Here is a 20,683-nt window from a genome sequence, read left to right on the forward strand (position 1 = left end):
CTACTAAACCCTTGGCAACAGAAACATATTCAGCTTTTTTTTTAATCGACCCAATTTACATAGTAATGAACGACTTCGTACATTTTATGATCGCAAATAAAATATGTATATAATATACTGTGCACTGTAGTTCGTATATATACTGAGACCCTTTGGCAACCCCATAGTTTAAATGTTTATAATAAATACGTCGTGAGTTGTGGGCGTTACAGACGAACGTTCACCTAATCTGACCCAGTCAATGGGATATTTTAGCGCGCCAATGAATGGTCTCGGCTACACTGTTTTGCACATGATTCTATATGCATAGGCAACTACCTAGTTAATATCATTAATTCAAAGAAAGCTAAATGAAGTCATTCAGAGTAACCTGGATACATCATACACACGGAACAGATGTGACCCAAACTGAGACAATATGTTTCAGAAAGTAACTAAGGGTGGTGGTGGTTTCAGAGAAAACCGTAATCTGGTTGTTCATATTGACTTTACATTTTTCCCAAAAAAAGATAACTTTTACTTTATCCATCCAGGTCATCCAGGATGGTTCAGTACATGTTAATGTTTATATGATAGTCTCTATATGTTAACCGTGTTCATACAGGATCAGTTTCTTCTTTCAATCACTATATGTAACGTTATCTGGACTGAAGTGCCAGTTTGTTTTTCAAATAAAAAACTGGCATGAATGTTTAAACAAACTAGACACAAATTTTAAAAAAAATGCTTGCTAATCAGTGTATATCATACCAAATATAACAGATATCGCATATATACCTGAAGGAAATTTATTAAAGATATCAGTGGATGACCATCTTGATTTGTGAAATAAATATTACCATGTCTCAGATCATAAATTGAAGATGAAGAAAACCCAATACATTCAGGAATGTTGTAGTGAAAAATCCAAAATATTAAGGAGCTAGGTGACGAAAAAACCCACTTCGAACTTTGTCTGTAGGGTGAGTTGGAAATGATGCAAATGAAAAAAAAACTTCACTCAATAAAAAATTGATGAGTAAAAAAACCCGTTCTTATGTGGAGCTCTGTAGTATTGATTTATATCTTACAGATTTTCAAAATTATCATGATATGTACAAGTGGTCGACCAAAACCAGTCGATTAAACGTTTGAATGAGATGTCTGTATACATATTTACATAATTCACCCGGACAAACGTTCTTGCCAAAAAAGTGTTTAACTTACCAATATACAATCAAGTGGTGATAAAATGAGACAGGTGGAGTAACATTCTTCTATTTTTGAAAAATACAAAACGTCAAGGCGTTTGTAATCATATCGTTGGAGTATAATTTCATGGGATTGGTGCACGTGCTTTAATATGTATGTAAAATAAGCCACCAGATACTAGGCAAACAAAAACGATCCAAAAGTATGAGAAAACAATTCAATTTAGTTTCTCCTTAACAACATTTAGTAGTTCTGGGAAAGAAGTGTTCATAAAATGTCCCTTGTCATTGTGTTTCCTAAATTCACTCTCAAGTCCATCTGCTACTTGTTGCTGTTCTTTCCATGGAATAAATGGGTCATCTGTCGATCCAAACTGAACAATAAACGTTGTATTAGATTTTATTTTCTGCCATTCCCATGGTCTGTTATAATATCCACTTTCTCGTTCGTTATCATCGCCAAGATCCGTCACGCATGCAGAGACAAGGATTATTCCTTTGACGGGGTATTTTTCAGAATACCTCATAGCAGCCTCAGCACCAGAACTATGGCCAATGATAATCGTTGTTTCGTCACATGCCATTTCTTCGTGCATGAACGGTAACCATACCGTTTCCTTTGCTATGACCGGATCTGGCATGTTTCGTAAGTCACATGAGACGCCTGAAATCTGGTTCAGTTTTTTGTGCAACCATCCATACCAGTTTGCACAAAAGACATCACCGGCACCATTACCTGGTATTATTGCAATTTTTGTTGTCATTTCTTACTCTGAAAAAAAAATTGTTCACAAGAAAAAATATATTTGTGTCCGGGATTTGTGTCGACGTTGCCTCAATGTTTTAAGCCTTAACAAAAATCATCATTTGCTTGTGTTGACCAAACTTTCGTACACTGTCCGTAAATGTGTCAAATAAAACTTCAGACTCACTATCAATTAGACAAAAAGGTTGAAAGAAAACTAAACTAGAGGCTCTAAAGAGCCTGTGTCGCTCACCTAGGTCTATGAACATTTTCAACCATGGACTCTCTCCATCATTGTGGACTAGAATAGAATTAATGACGAAAACCTTCTTTTTTTGTCGATCTTGTATTGCTGATCAATTTTTCTCTATACAGTTTCTCTCTATTTTCTTTGGTTTTAGCCCAAAACACAAGAAACAATAAAAGAATTATCATTTCAGGCAATCACTCCTATAAAGAGTAAATCAACAGTTTTGACCAAATTTCACTTATTTGTAGATCTTGTCTTGCTGATCATTTTTTGCTATTTAAAGGGGCATTAGCTGTCAAATTCATGTTCACCGAATTTGACTCAAATGCTCATATTTGATTTATAACCTTCTAAAACGTATATCCGACTTACAAAAAGTCAAAAAGAAACAATTAACAAGGCATGAACTCGATAATATGTATCTGAATTTCGTGTATATTTTAGTCTAGACGCTATCTATAATTAACCATCGAGGTGACCTCCGAAGACTGCTGACGGTCATATAATCCGATATAAACACGAATATAGATATAACTAGATAGCGAACACGTGCAATTGGATTTTTCTATGTCTGTTTGATTTCATATTATTGGTTAAACAAATATGTTAATCATCGTTTTTACCTGTATAAGAATGAGTTTTTGTGGATCGAATCAGTCAACCAAATTGTTTACCCGAGTTTCACTTTCTATGTTGACATTATTTTTCTTTTAATAGCTGAACACGCCTAACCGGGCAATGGGTTAAATAAAAGGTCACATGAATACGGATTCAATGAGGTCGAATTATTCACTTGCAAGTGAATAATTTATCAGCGATGTTTCTTAGCTTATTTTGGCAAAATAGAACCAAACTGGCTGCTAAATGCGAATTATTATTTCACTATTTCGCTTTCATTAATGATTGAACAAACAAAAAAATCATATTTAAATTTTTTTCATATCTCGTAGCTATTTCCCCTTTAGCGTGTCTATCTTTTATAATTTCAAGATAGTAGACAAAAACTTAAAATATTGGTAAAATTGTCATTAAAGAGCAAGAACTCCTACAAGGAGTCGACCGACAATTTTGGCTATTTGACTTATATGTAGATCAAGTCTTGCTAATCATTTTTGCTTATTCAAGTTTTTATCTACCTATTATAGTTTTTTTCAGATATTAGACAAAAACGCAAAACAATGGTAAAAATAATTATCAAAGGGCAATAACTCCAACAAGGGGTCGTCAAACGATTTCAAGAGTATTACCTTATTTGTAGATCTTGTCTTGCTGATCATTTTTGCTAATTTTTAGTTTCTATCTATCTATTATAGTTTTTCAGATATAAGCCAAAACGCTAAAAATTGATAAACATCGTCATTAAAGGGCAATAACTCTAATAAGGAGTCGTCTGACGATTTCCACCATTTTGACTTATTTGTAGTTCTTGTCTTGCTGATCATTTTTGGTATATTAAGTTTCTCTTTATCTATTTATAGTTTTTCAGATATTAGCCAAAAAGGAAAAAAATCTGTAAAATTCGTCTTTTAAGGGCAATAACTCCTAAAGGAAGTCGTCTGACAGTTTTGAAATAAATAGAAAATGGGTAAGTCTTATCATTTGGAACATTTGTGCCTCGTTCAGATTTTCTCTATTTATAGCAGTTTTCAAGATAATAGACCAAACTTGCATTTTACCCCTATGTTCTATTTTTAGCCATGTTGGTTGGCAAGCGGATTCATCGGACACATTTTTAAACTAGATACCCTAAGGACGATTGTGGCCAAGTTTGGTTGAATTTGGCATACTAGTTTCAGAGGAGAAGATTTTTGTAAAAGTTAACGACGACGGCCGACGGACGCAAAGTGATGAGAAAAGTGTGACATACAAAGCTATTTAGTATATTCATCGATACTCTCGACACCATCACGTTCACCTAAAGTACACAGCGAGAATAACACATAAATTAATGCTTTCGACCTACAATGTTGACGTTATATACTTGCGTGGTGTTTTGTTGTACTGTTTTTAAAGTGCCGTTTAAGACCGATTATTTATACTGCATAATGTGATAGTTTAACAAATTACTAATATAATCTGTTAATTCCATATCGATCAGCATAGAATAAACACATCAGTATCATATGTTATATCTCATTTCGTTATTATATAATGTCTGATGGTATGATTTTAAAATTATACACATCATACATAATAATTAATTAAACTAATCGTGTAATGCAGATTGGGTAAAGGGTAGGCCTATTCGTAAAATAAATGCATCAATTTTGACTATCTGCGCTTATCAAACAATATGTGATCCCCTATAGAAACATATTTATCGATCACGTTTTATTTACCCAAACTGCCCTTTACTCCTGACGTATTACCATTTTTATAACTCATTCAAGCCAATAGAATCCCAGCCACACCATTAAACAGCCAATCAGAACTGACTGTTGTAGGTATTAATTTCAAGATAACGTGTATATCGACTGAACCTAATGGCCTTAGGTTCCTTGCTCAACTTGTCGGTACTTGGCCGGGATCCCATGCTACTGAAACTAATAATTTCGCACCGTGGTTTACAACAAGGTTTACAACTGGCTTGGATTTTCACGTCATGCATGCGCCGTACACTGGCTTTTTCAATCCAGGTGACTTCCGGTCTAGCAATCACAGAACAAAAGTAAAAAGTAAAATAACAAAAATACCGAACTCCAAGGAAAATTCAAAACGGAATGTCCCTTATCAAATGGCAAACACATCAAACGAATGGAAAACAACTGTCATATTCCAGACTTGGTACAGACATTTCCTTATGTAGAAAATGGTGGACTAAACCTGGTTTTATAGCTATCTAAACCTCTCATTTGTATGACAGTCGCATAAAATTCCATTATATTGACAACAAAGTGTGAACAAAACAAACAGATATAATAGGTAAAAATGTCAAGAATTGGGTACAGCAGTAAACATTGTTTTATAATCTTAATCACTATAAAAACAAATAACTATTTCAATAAAGACAAACAAAATGGCACACATACACTCTATAGACAAAGCACATAAGCAAAGGTATTGGTATCTTCCGATGAACTTTTTTAGATTAAGGATGAGACGCCCTTTGACATATACCTGGTTCGTTAACTTTCTGATCAGACAGTGGTGACGTTTTATAAAGTCCGAGTAGCAGCTGCAAGCTTTTGATTACCGAATGAGTTGGGAAATGTATATCCCATATGCAAGTGAAGTTGGTATATTGCTGCTTAGGTGAGGGAAATTGACTATTACAAGATTAAAATCGTCTCGTTTGTCATATATTCTGGTACTGAGATGACCGCTTATGAGGTATAAGTCTAAAAATAAGGCGGAGGAAGCCTATTCTTAAGGAGCAGTGTAAATCAGATGTTAGAGTACTTACTAAGTCGATACAAGGTTGTAAGTGTAACAAAATATTTGTTCCGGCGTGACATTTGTTCCGCCGGAACTTATTTCATAGGAAATACGTTCCACAGGAATTTTTATCACAGAAATTCATAATAAGTTCCAACCCTGTAAAATTTGTTCCGGAACTATTTTTTTTACCAAATGTGAAATAAGTTCCGGAATAAAAATCACACCTCAAAGAATTTTGTTCCAATATAAAATTTAAAAAAAAAAAGTGAAATAAGTTTCTGTGATTTAAGTTCAAAATTTGGTATTTTTTTTCGAATTTCAAATTAAGTTAGCATATATGTTGTATGTAGATAATATGATTAAAAAACAAATGCACAACTAAGATTAGCATATATGTTGTACGTAGATAATATGCCAGATTAAAAAACAAATGCACAACTAAGATTAACAACTGTGATAAATATTTTAAACACACTATTTAATTTTTCTACAAATTCTGATACAAAGTAACATATGTTTAATTGTAATATTCCTAAATAAAAGATTGACGCTAAGTTGACGTTTTGGTTCGTTTTGGATTTGCGTAGGACGGGAGTTGAGGTATCAGCATGGCCTGATTCTAGAACATCTATCTTGTCATGATCAACAGATGTGTTGACAACAGACGTATAAGACATAGTTGACATATTAAAGTATGTGTTCAAAGATTCCTCTGATGACATGTCATCTGTTACTTTTTGTCTTTTGTTACTACAAGAGTCTTTTAATTAACTGACCAGCAGTTTTGTCCTTTTCAACATAATATAAATGTTCATCTTCAACTATGATATTTTTCTGTGTGATTTTTCGTATTCTTCGTTTTTCTGCCTCATTAGTGTCATTTGGATATTTTTTTTCAAGAATGTAATTAAATATTTTACTATCACGACTCCAAAGGATCAATATTGGATGTTTACACTTTTTATTTATTATATTATCAATATAATGCATGTTTTATAATGTACTTGAATGATAACTTAAAACTTATTGATGACAATGCTCAGTAGTAAAGATAACTTGTATAACCAGTGGAACATATTTCACAGACAACAAACTTATTTCACCAGGTAAGGAACATATTTCACAGACAAGGAACTTATTTCACCAGGTAAGGAACATATTTCACAGACAAGGAACTTATTTCACAAGGTAAGGAACTTTCACAAACCCAGAACTTATTTCACCAGGTAAATTGTGGAAATTATTTTATATATATATATATATAGAGAGAGAGAGATGGAACAAATTAAATAGAAATTGTCTGTGAAAAAAGTTCTCCCAGAATATATTTCCTGTGATATTTGTTCCACTGGAACAAATTTTGGCTCACATAAGCAAAGCGTTGACATTATAGGATCTGTATTTTAATCAGATTGCATACTTACAATCTAAGTCCCTCTCCTTGTGCAATTATATAAAACATTTGACCTGTTTCCTCTTTACACAAGTGAAATCCTTATTTTTAACTTAAAAGATTCAAAGAAATAGTTCTACTTTGTTTCATAAAAGAATCCAACCGCAGAAACAGTTATCTTGTTTCAGGAATGGAGAAATCATACTTTATAAAAAAAAATGATTCAAACAAAAAGTATTATTGAAACAGACATCATGCACTGATTTTGTGTCATGGATGGCTACCCCATATCCTTTCTTTTAGTGAAAACCAAACTGAATACCGAAAAATTGTGCCTAATAGGGATAATAGGGCTAAGCTAGGCTCTCAATGCCTTGGTGTAGGAAAACCTTCGTATAATTCAAAATAGTGAAATAAGAACATTTTTAGAAAATGACCATATCATTCATATTTCATGTCAACACAGAGGTGATTACCAGCAGTGGCATCGATACAGACGTTGTAAAAACTCATAGATAAGATTCCAGGCTTATAATTTGTTACACCAGTCCCGCGTTTAGTCTGCATAAGACTCCTTTGTGACGCTGGAATCAAAACAGTTTGAGGGCCCCAAATCAAATTGAAATACAAAGTTGGAGAGCATTGAAAACCAAAAATGACGAAAAATTGTGACAAAGAGGACCAGGGTCATCTATCTACAGGGGCGTAGCTAGGTATCCAATAAACTGTAGGCACAAATTGCGGCAGGGGGTCTGGGGCCGCTAAAGGCCCCCAGCAGGTCCAGGGCAGAGCCCTTGTAGGGGGTTCAGGGGGGCGAAGCCCCCGACGGAAAACGGGTTTCAGCATGCATGTAGTTTAAAAAATATGTGTACAAAAATACATAAAATTTACTGGTCATTTTATCATGATAATATACATGAAAAAAAATGTTGAAAAAATAAACATATTTCTACAATTACATCTGACAGATGAATTTACCGGCAGGACAGAACAATCGGAAATATAAAAAAAAAATCAATATTTCCAATATGCATTGCCCAGCGTGGATCAGCGTAGCCCTTTATTAAGCAGCACAACCTGTTTCTGATTGAGTATAATTGATATATGCGTCAATTGATAGTACATATTGACGATCTTACATTAAAAAAATAGGCACGTAAACACTGAGACTACTACATAATAATACTTACTTTTGGACTACGCATCGACCATTCATCTTTTGATTTTAAAACTTCACCCTCCCCCGGCCACACAAACACTTACACACACACAGTCGATACGCCATGCAGAAGTATCTAACAAAATTCAAGCAATTCATATTTCCTTATATCCTGTACTGTAAGATCCCTACCTGCTTAGGAATCTGAATAATTATGGTCATTACACGTAAATCTGAGAGTACTCGAAGTTACTGAAAGCTAGTTGATTGATTGATTGCTAAACGTCCAGTGGAAAATAGTTCATGCATGTTCAGGACTAAAACAAATAGGGGTCGTCCAGGATGAAGGTCTATAAATTTGGAAATGCCATGCATTGTAAAATGAGGGTTTATTGGGTAGGAACAGAAATTTGCCTTTCAGTAGACGACCTACGAACCCCTCGAAGAGTTGTTGCAAGATTCTTAACGTGCAGAGAGCGTGGCATTCTCTCATTACTAGGCATCGGATTGAACTTGGGCCAACAACAACTAATTAAAAAAATCATTTATCTAAGTTGAGGTTCATTCAAGTATTTGTTGATAGAAGTGAAATGATCTGAACCAAAGTTCTAGTTTTTATAGTTTCTATATAATGTGGAGTATAATGACATACAGTTCCAATACTCAACGTACTGATTCACCAAGGATAATAGACTAGTGTACAAATGACATAGTTTTGACGTCTTCACATGCATCTACAGATAACATTGTTTATTATTTATTTAATAAAAAAAATATTTGTGAAAAAATTTTTTTTTGCAGCTACGCCCCTGATCTATGCCCGGGGATAAGACAACCATAAGTGTTTCGAATAATTCAAAATGTTGTAAACAGAAATTTTACAGAAAATAATCGTAGTCATTTATATTGATATTTCATGTCAACGGCACAGAAGAGCTGTCAGACCGTATACTGCGCCGGATAACCTCGGGACGAAATGTGCACCAGCAGTAGTATCGACCTAGTGGTTGTAATTTGTTAAGTCAGACACGCATCTCGTCTGCATGAGACTCCTCAGTGGCGCTCGAATCAAAACAGTTCAAGTGAAAATTGAAATGACAAATAAAATACGAAGTTTAAAGAGCAATTTATAAGCTGCATTGAATACCAAAAATAAGAAGTGTCAATGATTCCAGAATTTTTATTGGCCGAGTCATTCCAAAAGTTATACATTTAAAAAATGCAACATCTATGACTGCACTTGCTCTCCTTGATAGGATAAAAAAAAGCATAGAAAAGCAAGCTACAGGATAGATCGTAGCTTTATTAAATGTTATATTAGACATAAGAAGATGTGGCATGAGTGCATAAACATGAAATTATAAGAATTTATAATAATGATTCTGTTCGTAATTTTATAGGTTTTATATGTATTAACCTCTGTAAAAACGTATGTTGCTTCTGCACTTCATAACGGGATATTCAATATCACAAGGCGATGACAAACTGATAAGGCCTTGGCAAAAAAAAACGAAAAACGTCCAAAACACAACAAAACACAACGTAGAAAAAAACTAGACTCAACCAAGCAATACGAACTCCACCACACTGTGCTTCGGCGAAAGCTTTTACACCCTCCAAAATTACAAAAGAGGCATTCAATTCTTAATCGAATGTTCTTATCTTTAGGAATAAAAAAATGTGCAGGCAGTTAAAAAAACAATGGTTAACTGTACGAGTGTTTACCGTGAGAAATTTTGACACGTCATTGTTCGTAGTAAATTGACTCCGCCCACAATATAAACTTTTGATATTCTATGCATTTCATTTTACCCGTAGGAAAATCTGTTCGCCATGCTAAAATAGGAAACTTACTTTTGTTTTCTGTGAATTATGGAATACTAAATCCTAGAAATATCCCTGAAAATGACTAAAAGTGGTTTTACTCATTACCACGTGGTTCTTTGTTGTTCAATGAAACTATTGCGTACGTAATACCGCATTGCCATCTGGGATAGCTTTGACGGGCACTTATGGCCGCCATGATGGATTTTCAGAAAATTTTGTGAAAAATGAATTTATTATCAGGTTTTGGAGTACTATTTTGAGACAAAAACTATTCAATAGGGTTAAGTGATGTGTACTGTAACTTGGTATATTTCTTAATATGCTTAATTGGTATATGTAAGACATTTAAGTCGTTCAAGAAGGAAGGCGACGACGTGGACGAAGCTCATTAGCATAAACGAGGTCAGCAAGATGAGCAAGGTTTCGTTTAGGGCTAGGGCGCTGGACGCCGCTAAGCCCATGCCTGTGTACAGAGCTGAAGAGATTCCCGACCTCCCTGATTTTGCAAATATAAACAGATCGGTACCTGCTATGCCGACTGGGATGGAGAAAGAGGAAGAAACGGTACGCTGCTTTTGTGTTGGTTACGGTTTTCCGGCAGTCGCCATCTTGGATTGAATTTACATGAGCGCAAATAATCTGAACTCCTGTCTTTAATTGCCTTAGTTGATGAAAAGAATAAATCTAATCTAGTCATAAAGTTTTATTTTCAGAAATTTGTTGGTTTTTGATACTATGGCTAATACGTCTATAATTAGAATGTCACGTGATACTTTGTTTTCGTTTTACCACGTGGGGAAAGTTAAAACGAAAGTTCTGTATTGTGAAATGAGAATGTTGATTACAGTTGTCTGGGATGATTTAAAACTGATCTAAAATGTTGTTGCTTATTTTTTATAAATTTGAGTATAATGAATATATTTTGAAAGTATTGTGTTTGATCAAAACTTATTAAGTCCTAGATAAATGGGAGTCGTATCCCACTGAATTCCAGGGGCGTGATGGGCGTGCGCCTCCCTAAAATTTGCAAAGCATGGGTTGTCTCTACACTCTAGAAGAATATTTCAATAATTTTACCTCAAAAGAATTTTAGTTTGAGCCCCCCCTCCTAACCTAAAATCCTGGATCCGCCCCAGAATACAGACCTGGCAAATTGCCCGACTAATGAAAAGGAGTTGAATCCTGCAGAATTCCAATCTGCCCTCCTAGCTAGCTCAATTTGAGTATTTGGACACTATTTATCATTGCTTTCTGGACAGAAGAAAATGTAGGGCTAGTTTATTTACCTGACTTCAGTTTACAACGCAGGGTAATGTTTTCCTATCTGATTAAAATCGTTAAACCATGTGGCAGTATAATCTAGTTTTGTCTCGTGTTTTAGGAGTAGGCACAGTAAGACCCTTTTTTGGCCCCAAAATATAGCATTGCAAAAATTTGTTAAAAATGTAAACTTTTTATTGGAAAGTAGTATACTTTTGTTACATATTTATGGGCTGTTTTTGATAATACAATGTACATGAATCAGGTACTAGCATCATTAATTGATGCAAAATTACGGAAATCTTCACAGCATTTTTGCTTATTTTAAGATGTTTTTTGTCTCGAATGGAAGTGGCTGCACTTGTGTTCAGTCTTAATATTTAAATATATGTTGTATCTGTTGATAATACATAACATATATAAAGGTTGAGACTGAACACAAATGCGTCCACTCCCATTTTAGACAAAAACCCATCTGAAAAGTGACGTATTGTGGCATATTTGATAGATTTTTCATATTTAAGCTTGAATGTAGGCACCTTTCATGACCATATCAGTTCAAATGTTTTACATAAAATTAACTGAATCGACTGAAGAAGACACTTAATTGTTTAAAAAATATCAAAAATCTTTCATCAGATGTTCTTGAAATTTTAGGCCTTACCAGACTTTTTTCAACCAATGAGGTCAAAATTCACATATCCTCTCATTTAGTTTGGGATTGGGAGAGTCATCATTATTGTACATGTAGGTTCCAAAACAATTCCAATTGAATTGAATATATATGTGCATACTCAGGACAAGAACAAATTAATCATTACAATATATAGGTTTGCAAAGTGAATCTAGCCTGCATATGGCTTGAAAAATGAGGTTTGTTTGATAGTGACAGAAATTTTGCCTAGTTACAGGCCACCTATATGTACTAAGCTTGGAGTTATTTGATGTGTAGGAAGTGTGGCACTCTCTATAGGAGGCATCATTTTTAACATCCTGTGGTATTCCTATCAGATGTGACTGTATTTACACAACCCCAAAGGTTGTCCTTGCAGGGAAGACGTACTCCTTGTTCAGAGATACTGGGCATAATTTCTATACCACAGGATTCACTAGCTCATCTATCTTCAGTCTACTTGTTGCTTAAGCTGGAGAATTTTACTGGAAAAATGATGAGCATCTATGCGCACCAAGAAAAAAAATCTTTAAATCACAAAAATCTGCATATAGCTCTATATTAGCTTGCTGATTTACATGAACATGTATGTTAATGTACCTTCCCAGAAATAAAAAACAATAAAAAATCTATAAGATCACACCAGTATTGCACAGTATGGCTAAGGGACCTTCTTGGGCTGGTGAAATTAAAAATTGGATGTTTTGCAAATATAGACAAGTCTACAATAAATAGTTTATTCACCATTTGTTGTAAGAATAACAATCTTTGAAATTATCATATAAGAGGAAGCATACATAAGATAGAAAAACACTCCAAAAAATGTCCCAAATGTATTGAGAAAACTGGTGCAGTTAAAATGGTTGACATTCAAATTGAAATGAATAAGAAATGATCTGTTCATGACTGGCTTTGATTATTCATGCCTGTATGCAGTGCAATATCCATATGAATAAAGAAGATATATATGGGGAATACAGCAATGCATTGCGATCAGACAGTAACTATTGTTAAAATTGAAGTTCAGTTGTACAAATGTATGACTGACGAATTTCATATTTGCCGCTGGACTTTATCAAACAGCTTTTAAACAATCTGATGTATTTTTTGCTAGATTTATAGTATTTTTGTTGTTGTAACAAACTTTTTCCAAACAAAGATGGAAAAGAAAGCACCTTAAGCATAGAGTGGACTTGTACCGTTGTATTAGATTAGCGTTGACACTCATTAGGCCTAAAAAATATTGAGTTTTCTGTCACCTCCTGAAAAAATACGGTTGGTAGGTTTGCAACAGTTTTTTTTGTGTTTGCAAACTCAGAAATAGCCTTATCCTATTCCAGAATTGTATTTAATATACATGTAGCATATGCCTTGATTGCTGGTTAGCAGCCATTTTTCACAGTTGTTTTTGTCATTCAGGTATGATTTACTCGGTTAAACACAATACCTGTTGACCATTTTCAGCATTAAGCTAGCAGTTGAACAAAATGAACATTGCTTTCAAGAACAATACCTGTGAAAATACGTTTCGCCCAATTACAATGAAAATCTTTTTATTGTTGACTAAAAAAAAATGGTTAGTCAGGGTACCGAAATGGGTCTCGTATTATATGCTCCATTAGAACCACCCTAGTGGTACATGTAGTTCGCTTGCCCCTGAATGCAAGAGGTTAATTAAGGTTTTGATCTCTGGTTGAGATGAACTAAATACTTGACAATTGGTAAAGGCTTGTTTCTGCTAAACACACAGCATCAAGTAGTAAAAGGACTTGTCGACCCTGTGTCAGAATAATGTCATCGCATAGGGTGTCATGTCTTCCTGCAGAATGTTATCTTGTGAACTAGCACAGTAATCATAAAGACTGCTAGTCAGTCTAGTACAAAGCAGGGCTCTTCTGCATGTAATAATTGACACTGGAAAGTAAACAACAATCCATCAATGTACTTATTCAGGTGTAGCTGAGATTGGTTTCTAATGGCTAATGATCTAACAATCTTTAAGAATGAAAATTGGAAATAAACCCAATAACTGATTTCTAGGTCACCAGATTTGCTCTGGAGGGTCAATTAGCTACTGTAACAGTTGTTTGTTGGGTTTAGATGGTCACTCACAAATCCAATTGGCTTAGATTAAAAGACTGGTTAAATAGAGTTTGTAGACTAAGTAATCTGATAGTACATTGTGTACAAACATGACAAATGTCTACCAACAACTATCTAACTTACATAAGCTGCATCCTGATTTATGATATACAGTAAAGATTTGGACTAAAAATTTTAGTTCAAACCATAAGCTTGCAAATTATAACTTATAAGCCTTGCTATTTTGATAGAAAGGGATTTTCTTCAGGTCAAAATATTCAAAACTGATATTTAGACCCATTCTCATTGTAAATTCAGTCACGATTCTCCTCCCAGTTGACAGACTTTAATTCTTTTGAATAGATATCTTTTGTACATACATATATGTATAGCAATATTTCTTCTGGAAAAATAACTTGGCCCCCACTTACTCCATGTGTTTCTAAGTTATATTTTGGTTTGTTATCCCATTGCAGGAACATCATCTCCAGAGATACCTATCAGCCCAACAAGTTTACGGTACTGCAGAAGCACTTGTCATCCCTATACCTGATGTTGAGACCATTAAGGAAGATTATGATAAATTGTATAAAGGAGAATTTAAGCCCACTAAACAGTATATCCATATCCAGGGTGAGTAGAAAAGTTTTTTTTAGGCCATTTTGCTCTATTCTTTATACTTTTTGCCCATTATTCTCTATTCTTTATATTTTAGCACCTCATTATTCTCTATTCTTTATTTTTTTGGTCCATTTTTCTCTTATTTAAATTTTTTGCCCATTATTCTCTATTCTGTAAATCCCCATCCACACCCTCATATCACATTGATTATTTGAATACTACTGGTATTGCAAGGTTTTCAATAAGTTTGAAGTGAAGAGCTGTTTACTTATTTGAAGCCCCCCCCCCCCCCCCCCCCCCCCCCCCCCCCCCCCCCCCCTGAAAAATGTTTTGGACTTACATTGAAAATGATGCACTCTGAGGTATATTCAGACTGTTTACAAGAGCATAGAAAATGAGGTTTCATAGGAATAATATCTTTTTTAGCTTATTTTTAGGAAGGTTAATCTTATTAGTAAATTGTTATATATATTGCTTATCAGATAAAAACATAAACTGGAAACAGGATAAGCAATTCATGTACATCGACCTGTTGTTACACTGACATATTGTGTGTTCTTATTCAGAATGGCGTCAATAATTATATATATACTTGATGACCATATCAGCGTTGAATGGATCTGAAAGTTATTATGATCATTATTAAAGAATTGTCAATCTCAACAACTATCGATATTCATGCGTAAATTACATAATATGTGAATCTGTTTTCACCTGCTTCTTTTTCTTTAGTGGGGCTGTAAAGAAATTAAGCAACGTTGGTTTTCTTTTTGCTTGTTTACATGTCATCTTGGATCAACATGTGTTTTCACTCTTGGACAAAAAGGCGCTTTACTAATATGTAGAATCATCCTTTTTTTAAGCGCACAAATGATCGCATTTAAAATCATTTCGGATGTCACGTTCCTTATCAATCTTCGTAAAGTTGTCAAGAATCTAAAAATACAACGCGGACCTCGATGAGAACACCTAAACAAAGCGCAATCGAAGGCAAAAGTCAATTCAATCGTCAACAACTTGTTTTAAGGAACGATAGCACAGTTTTATTTATTTTATTAGGCAGTTAAGCTGCCTTATGCTACCACCCTAGATTTGTGTTCTTCCCACAGAATGGCGAAAAAAGTGCTGTTATTATTATCTAGCTGGCTAATATGTTATTAATAACTAATTGGGCACTTTTTTCATACTTTTAATTCTGGAATACAAAAAATATGACCAGAAAAACCTTAAATGATCGTCGAACAACCCAAAAGTTTTGAAGTTGCACATAGGAAGTAGTGCTCAATAGAAATTCGTATGTAGTTTATTTTCCCCCGTGTTTTTGGCTAAGATGTCAAAGAACAATTGTATGAAATATTTAATCGTCGAAAAACTCTAAAGACAAGTCGTTTACTTTTCCCAAATGGCAAAAGTCGTAGGAATATTGTTTGTCGTCGATACGTATTAAATACGTCAGTAGTCTATTAATAAGTTGGCGGCAATTTCAAATTAGAAGACGAAATTTACGTATCTTTTAAATTTGGAGGATTCTGATGATAGAAAGGTAATTATTGTTAATCATGATATTCTTTTTGTTTGAGATGAGTGTTAATAAATTGTGTATTCACATTTGGATTTCATTCTTTTGTATTACTCCGTTTTTCACATAAATGACCTTGTCAAGTAATGCACCAACATGGTGTTTACACTTGTTGAATAAAACCGGAAATCAAGAAGGTCTCACTAATTACCGACAAGAAGATTGTAGAGACAATAAGCGACAAGAAGATAAAACTTAGCGACAGGAAGAATGAATTTGCGATAAGAAGATAAATTTAGAGACAAGAAAGTTTATACACTGTTAGAATAATAAATTTATAGAAAAGTCAATTAATTACAGTTGATTATTTTCTGTTGTGTGAAGTTTAAAATTATGTTACATTTAGTAGCCGTCCGTACTTCTTGACGCTTCTTGTCGTTTCTTGTCGCTAAGAGACCTTGTAAATATGTCAAACTTGCCGAGACTGACAGTAGTATGTGATATACATGTATATGGATTTTAGACTCAGAAAGATCGTGTGATAATAGAAAGTCACAAGAAAATGTAGAAACCCCATTCATATATCACTGTATACAGGTACGGATGTCCGAAAAATGTATAAAATCAGCGAGAATCAAAAAAGAGCAAATGTGAATATAGGAAATATATGCGGATAAAAGAATTCGGTCTAGATCACCTTGATCTTGACATGAAGCCAGTGTCCTACTCTCAGGCACTTGTTTATATCCATGGGAAGATTTAGGAGCTCAAAATATACGTTGATATTGGGTCTTCCCATGCAAAGAAACAAGTGCATGTGGTCAGACTTTGACATTTCAATGTTTACGATATTTTTTCTAAACCAGAACTTTTTTTATTTCTGGCCAATCTGGGCCTAAAAAAATCTTCATCTATGGCCCATTTTAAAGAAGATATATCTTTCAAGAAGTGTAAAGTCCAAGAATGTTTTACCAACCGTTTATTTATTCCAATATTGATATAGATCTCGAGTAACATCATGGACTTGGAGGGGGCGGGTCAAGGCAGGTCGCTGACTGACCTAAGGGGTGGGCCCCGCTCCAGTCATGCTTCAGTGATTCCCTATATAATCAACCAAATTTTTCCCACAAAAGGGGGGCCAGAGCCCCCCCCCCCCCCCCTGGATCCGCCTATGCCATGATCCCATAATGATTTCTTTTCAAATTAATTGACAAAACTTGTGTAAATATAATTTATCATGATTGTATATTCTAAATAAACAATATAAATATTTGTATTTGTTTTTATTTTAGCTAGATTCCAATTCTTGGCTTTAATATCCTAGAAGTGACAAGACATGCATGTACAATACATGATACTATCTAGTAGCTGCATTGACTAGTCATCATAATAATTCCATGACAGCTATGAAATTCTAGACCTTTTTGATGTTTTAAATATAGTTATACATGTATGACATGTTTATCTACAGATATGATCGAAGTACATGAACTATGAAACTTTTTACCAGGTCTTATCATATGACGACTAGTCAGACAAATTTTGGTTCAGATTTCTGACAGGAATTTTTACAAAATTGCCAGGGGTTACAACACATGAATATTATTTTCATGGAGTTTACTGTAACCGTCCAGTTATTTTTAGAGGCTGTCTAATGATATGTCTGTGCAACTGTTACTATAAAATGTGGGAGATACATCGTATAATATGCACACTATTAATATATATATACAAGTAGTAACCCAGGTATCAGTTATATAAAGATAGTTTGAATACATATACATAATGATGATACAATGTGCAGATACATGAAATATGTTTTATAAAGTATGTAAGAAATGAAGAATATAAACATATTAAAAAAGACAGGCACAATATTTGTATGAAATTTGATGTAAATGTAATAGGTTGGACACTTAGAAGTACAATAATCATGTAAAAGAAAATTAAAAGCATTTCTAGCCCAACAATATAATCATTTTGTGTAATATGATATATGCATGATAAACAATAAAATTACACCACCTCACATTGTTCCCAGTATTATTGAATCAGTTTTTGTAAGGATTGACACCTGCTGATCTGACTAAAAATGCTAATGTGGCATATGAAAACTCTGAGTACATATGGAAACTAAACTATACAACACTGTAGTGTATAAAACCTTAATTCTGACGACATTATTGCTGCATAAGTTAAATTCATTCATCAGGGTATTGAAAAGTTGATAGAAATAAGCATCTGTATGTCACATACGGCCTGTAACAATGAGCAAAACTCATACCACATAGAATGAAGCTGTCAATTGCCTTGAAATGACAAATGTAAAACAATTCCAACAAGCAAACCAGCATCCTGATTTATGTACAAATCAATAATGAAAAACAAATATGATATACAGCAACAAATGACAACCACTGAATGACTTCGGACAGACACACACGTAAGCTGGCGCCAACCCCCCCCCCCCCCCCCCCCCCCCTTACCTGGGACAGTGTACATACATCTTCACAGACTTTCAATCATCGAAAGGATACATATTTTAAAGTAATTTAAAAATGAATAATAAACGTTTGAAAACAAATGTTATATTGTTAGCGAAAAATGTGTAGGATAGTGATAGTACAGCACATGACAAAAAACAAATCTGAAAAATGAGATAAAACAAGCTATGACAATTTAAGCAACACTGCCACAGTTTTCATCATATTTTTGATTAACTGCCTATAGCGCTTACAGTGCTTTGATTTTTATTTGGAAACACAATTTGAACCAGTGATTTCCTTAAATTGAAACGGGGAAATTTCGACATGTGCCAGTGCTTATTGAAAACCCTAGTATTGTCAAGTAATTGTTCTTGTTAACTTCACTGATTCTAATTTTGTTATACTCCATTGGTAAATATGTATTTTAGCATGTGGTATGGAACAAGAAATACCTGATTATGACATGGATAGTGAGGATGAATCCTGGGTAGAACATCAGAGTAAGAAGATGGAAATTTCTCCACTCAAGTTTGAAGAGATGATGGACAGACTAGAAAAGGGGAGTGGTCAACAGGTATGTTTTATTGTCTTTCTTCGCTTTTTGGTTCTGCTGACTGACACTGGAACGTCAAAGTTTAAATTGATCCACACATTTCATTTTTCTATGTATCTATAATTTCGCTCAAAATGTAATCTGGTGGGAGAACTCATTTGCATCAGTCTTTTACATTGTGTCATTATTTAGCCTAACAATCATCTAAGAATAGAAGCATTTTCTTTTCTGTGTATTTTTTTACTGTTGCAACATGGAAAGTTTTTGCTGGTCTAAGCTTCAGAAAATTGAATGTAAAAAGGTAAGACTTCCAAATTCTGTTGGAGTTTTTATCCTTTGATCAGGTTAAAAGTGGGAAATTTGAACAACACACATTTTTAACTAAATCTTTCGTGTCTGTGTTGTGATTATTTAAGGTTGTGGTGGATTTTCTCTCACATAAATGTTTCTGATCTATAAAACAAGAACTCATTTAAATTTTCTGTTTTTTTTTTTTCAGGTTGTCACACTGCAGGAAGCCAAACTTTTGCTGAAGGAAGATGATGATCTGATCATAGCTGTGTACGACTATTGGCTAAACAAACGTTTACGCTTGGTAAGCCTTATCCTTGCTCGTACACTTCTGTCCTCCTGTTTGTCAGTGGAAGGTCAAAGGTATAGCTTAGCTTTAATGAATCTGTTTTACAGATTGAATCCCTTCTTTTCATTGCTTATCCACTGTTAAATTCTGTTTATGATTCATAAGGTAGTATTTCTACAAACATACATGTGTCAACTATTTCTTGCAGCTGGTCCAATTAAGATTTTACTTGCAGCTATTTAGACATGTTAGATAAATAATGTTGATAAGGGCTGTTCCTTTAAAACATACATTGTACACAGGTAAGGTACTTTGAAAATAGGGCAACAGCCTAAATAGGTATTTTAGATTTTCACTTTGATTTTCACAATATAAAAAAGGATTTAAAATTTGGAAATGCACGACTAGGGTATGTTTTAATTGAAGAACCCTAAGGTAACATTCATATGATTTTAGTCATAACTCTGTAAAAAAAATTTAATGGTAGTAATTAATAGAAACAAAATACATGTCTTCTTACATTACAGTTATATTAACCAGCTAATATCATATTGCTTAAAATTGAAATTTGCAATGAAAGAACAGGAAGTAGAGGAAAAAAAGAATATTGCTCATGTATGCATATTGATTTTGGGGTGTTTTGTTTTGTACAATTTGTTTACATCATGTTCGAGTATGTTTTGGTGCATCTTCGCTACCCAAGGGTTAAGATCCACATGGTATTGATTTCCATTGGTTGCAGTTGTAACTGGCTGCATCCAGTCAAAAAGGGCCTTTAAGATGATCAGGTGTAAATGTCTAAAATGTAAATAAACAATTGCCACATGCTGATTGTGTAAGGTCTTTACCCCAAAACATAGGACGATATTTAGAGAAAATTCAAAGTTCTAAATCAACTAATTGGAAGTTCTTGGGTATGTTTCTCATGCAATGTTTGAATGTCAACAAATATTTTCGGTTCCTGCTT

General features: G+C 34.1%; 2 protein-coding genes across 36 annotated transcripts in view; one reads left to right on the top strand and one right to left on the bottom strand.

Annotated features, from left to right (window-relative positions):
* Positions 1 to 774: 774 nt before the first annotated feature.
* Positions 775 to 10,824, bottom strand: LOC127728608 (serine hydrolase RBBP9-like). Of its 2 annotated transcripts, none has more exons than XM_052236157.1 (2): positions 10,469 to 10,824; positions 775 to 1,962 (listed from the first exon to the last, which is right to left on the bottom strand). In XM_052236157.1, the coding sequence occupies exon 2, from the start codon at positions 1,952 to 1,954 to the stop codon at positions 1,409 to 1,411; it is 546 nt and encodes a 181-aa protein (XP_052092117.1). In that variant the 5' UTR covers positions 1,955 to 1,962; positions 10,469 to 10,824; the 3' UTR covers positions 775 to 1,408. The 2 variants fall into 2 exon arrangements, with proteins under 2 accessions (XP_052092117.1, XP_052092116.1); XM_052236156.1 differs by lacking the exon at positions 10,469 to 10,824 and adding an exon at positions 9,970 to 10,078.
* The window catches only part of LOC127728578 (enhancer of polycomb homolog 1-like), a 34,710-nt gene continuing 24,003 nt past the window's right edge, over positions 9,977 to 20,683 (top strand). For all 34 annotated transcript variants that reach the window (XM_052236061.1, XM_052236071.1, XM_052236081.1 and 31 more), the window contains exons 1-4: positions 9,977 to 10,506; positions 14,434 to 14,590; positions 19,012 to 19,157; positions 19,636 to 19,731. In XM_052236061.1, coding sequence (XP_052092021.1) covers positions 10,354 to 10,506; positions 14,434 to 14,590; positions 19,012 to 19,157; positions 19,636 to 19,731 — 552 coding nt within the window. In that variant the 5' untranslated portion in view covers positions 9,977 to 10,353. The remainder of the gene's footprint in view (positions 10,507 to 14,433; positions 14,591 to 19,011; positions 19,158 to 19,635; positions 19,732 to 20,683) is intronic.

Source organism: Mytilus californianus, unplaced genomic scaffold, assembly GCF_021869535.1.
Source record: "Mytilus californianus isolate M0D057914Y unplaced genomic scaffold, xbMytCali1.0.p SCAF_2, whole genome shotgun sequence".
NCBI lineage: Eukaryota > Metazoa > Mollusca > Bivalvia > Mytilida > Mytilidae > Mytilus > Mytilus californianus.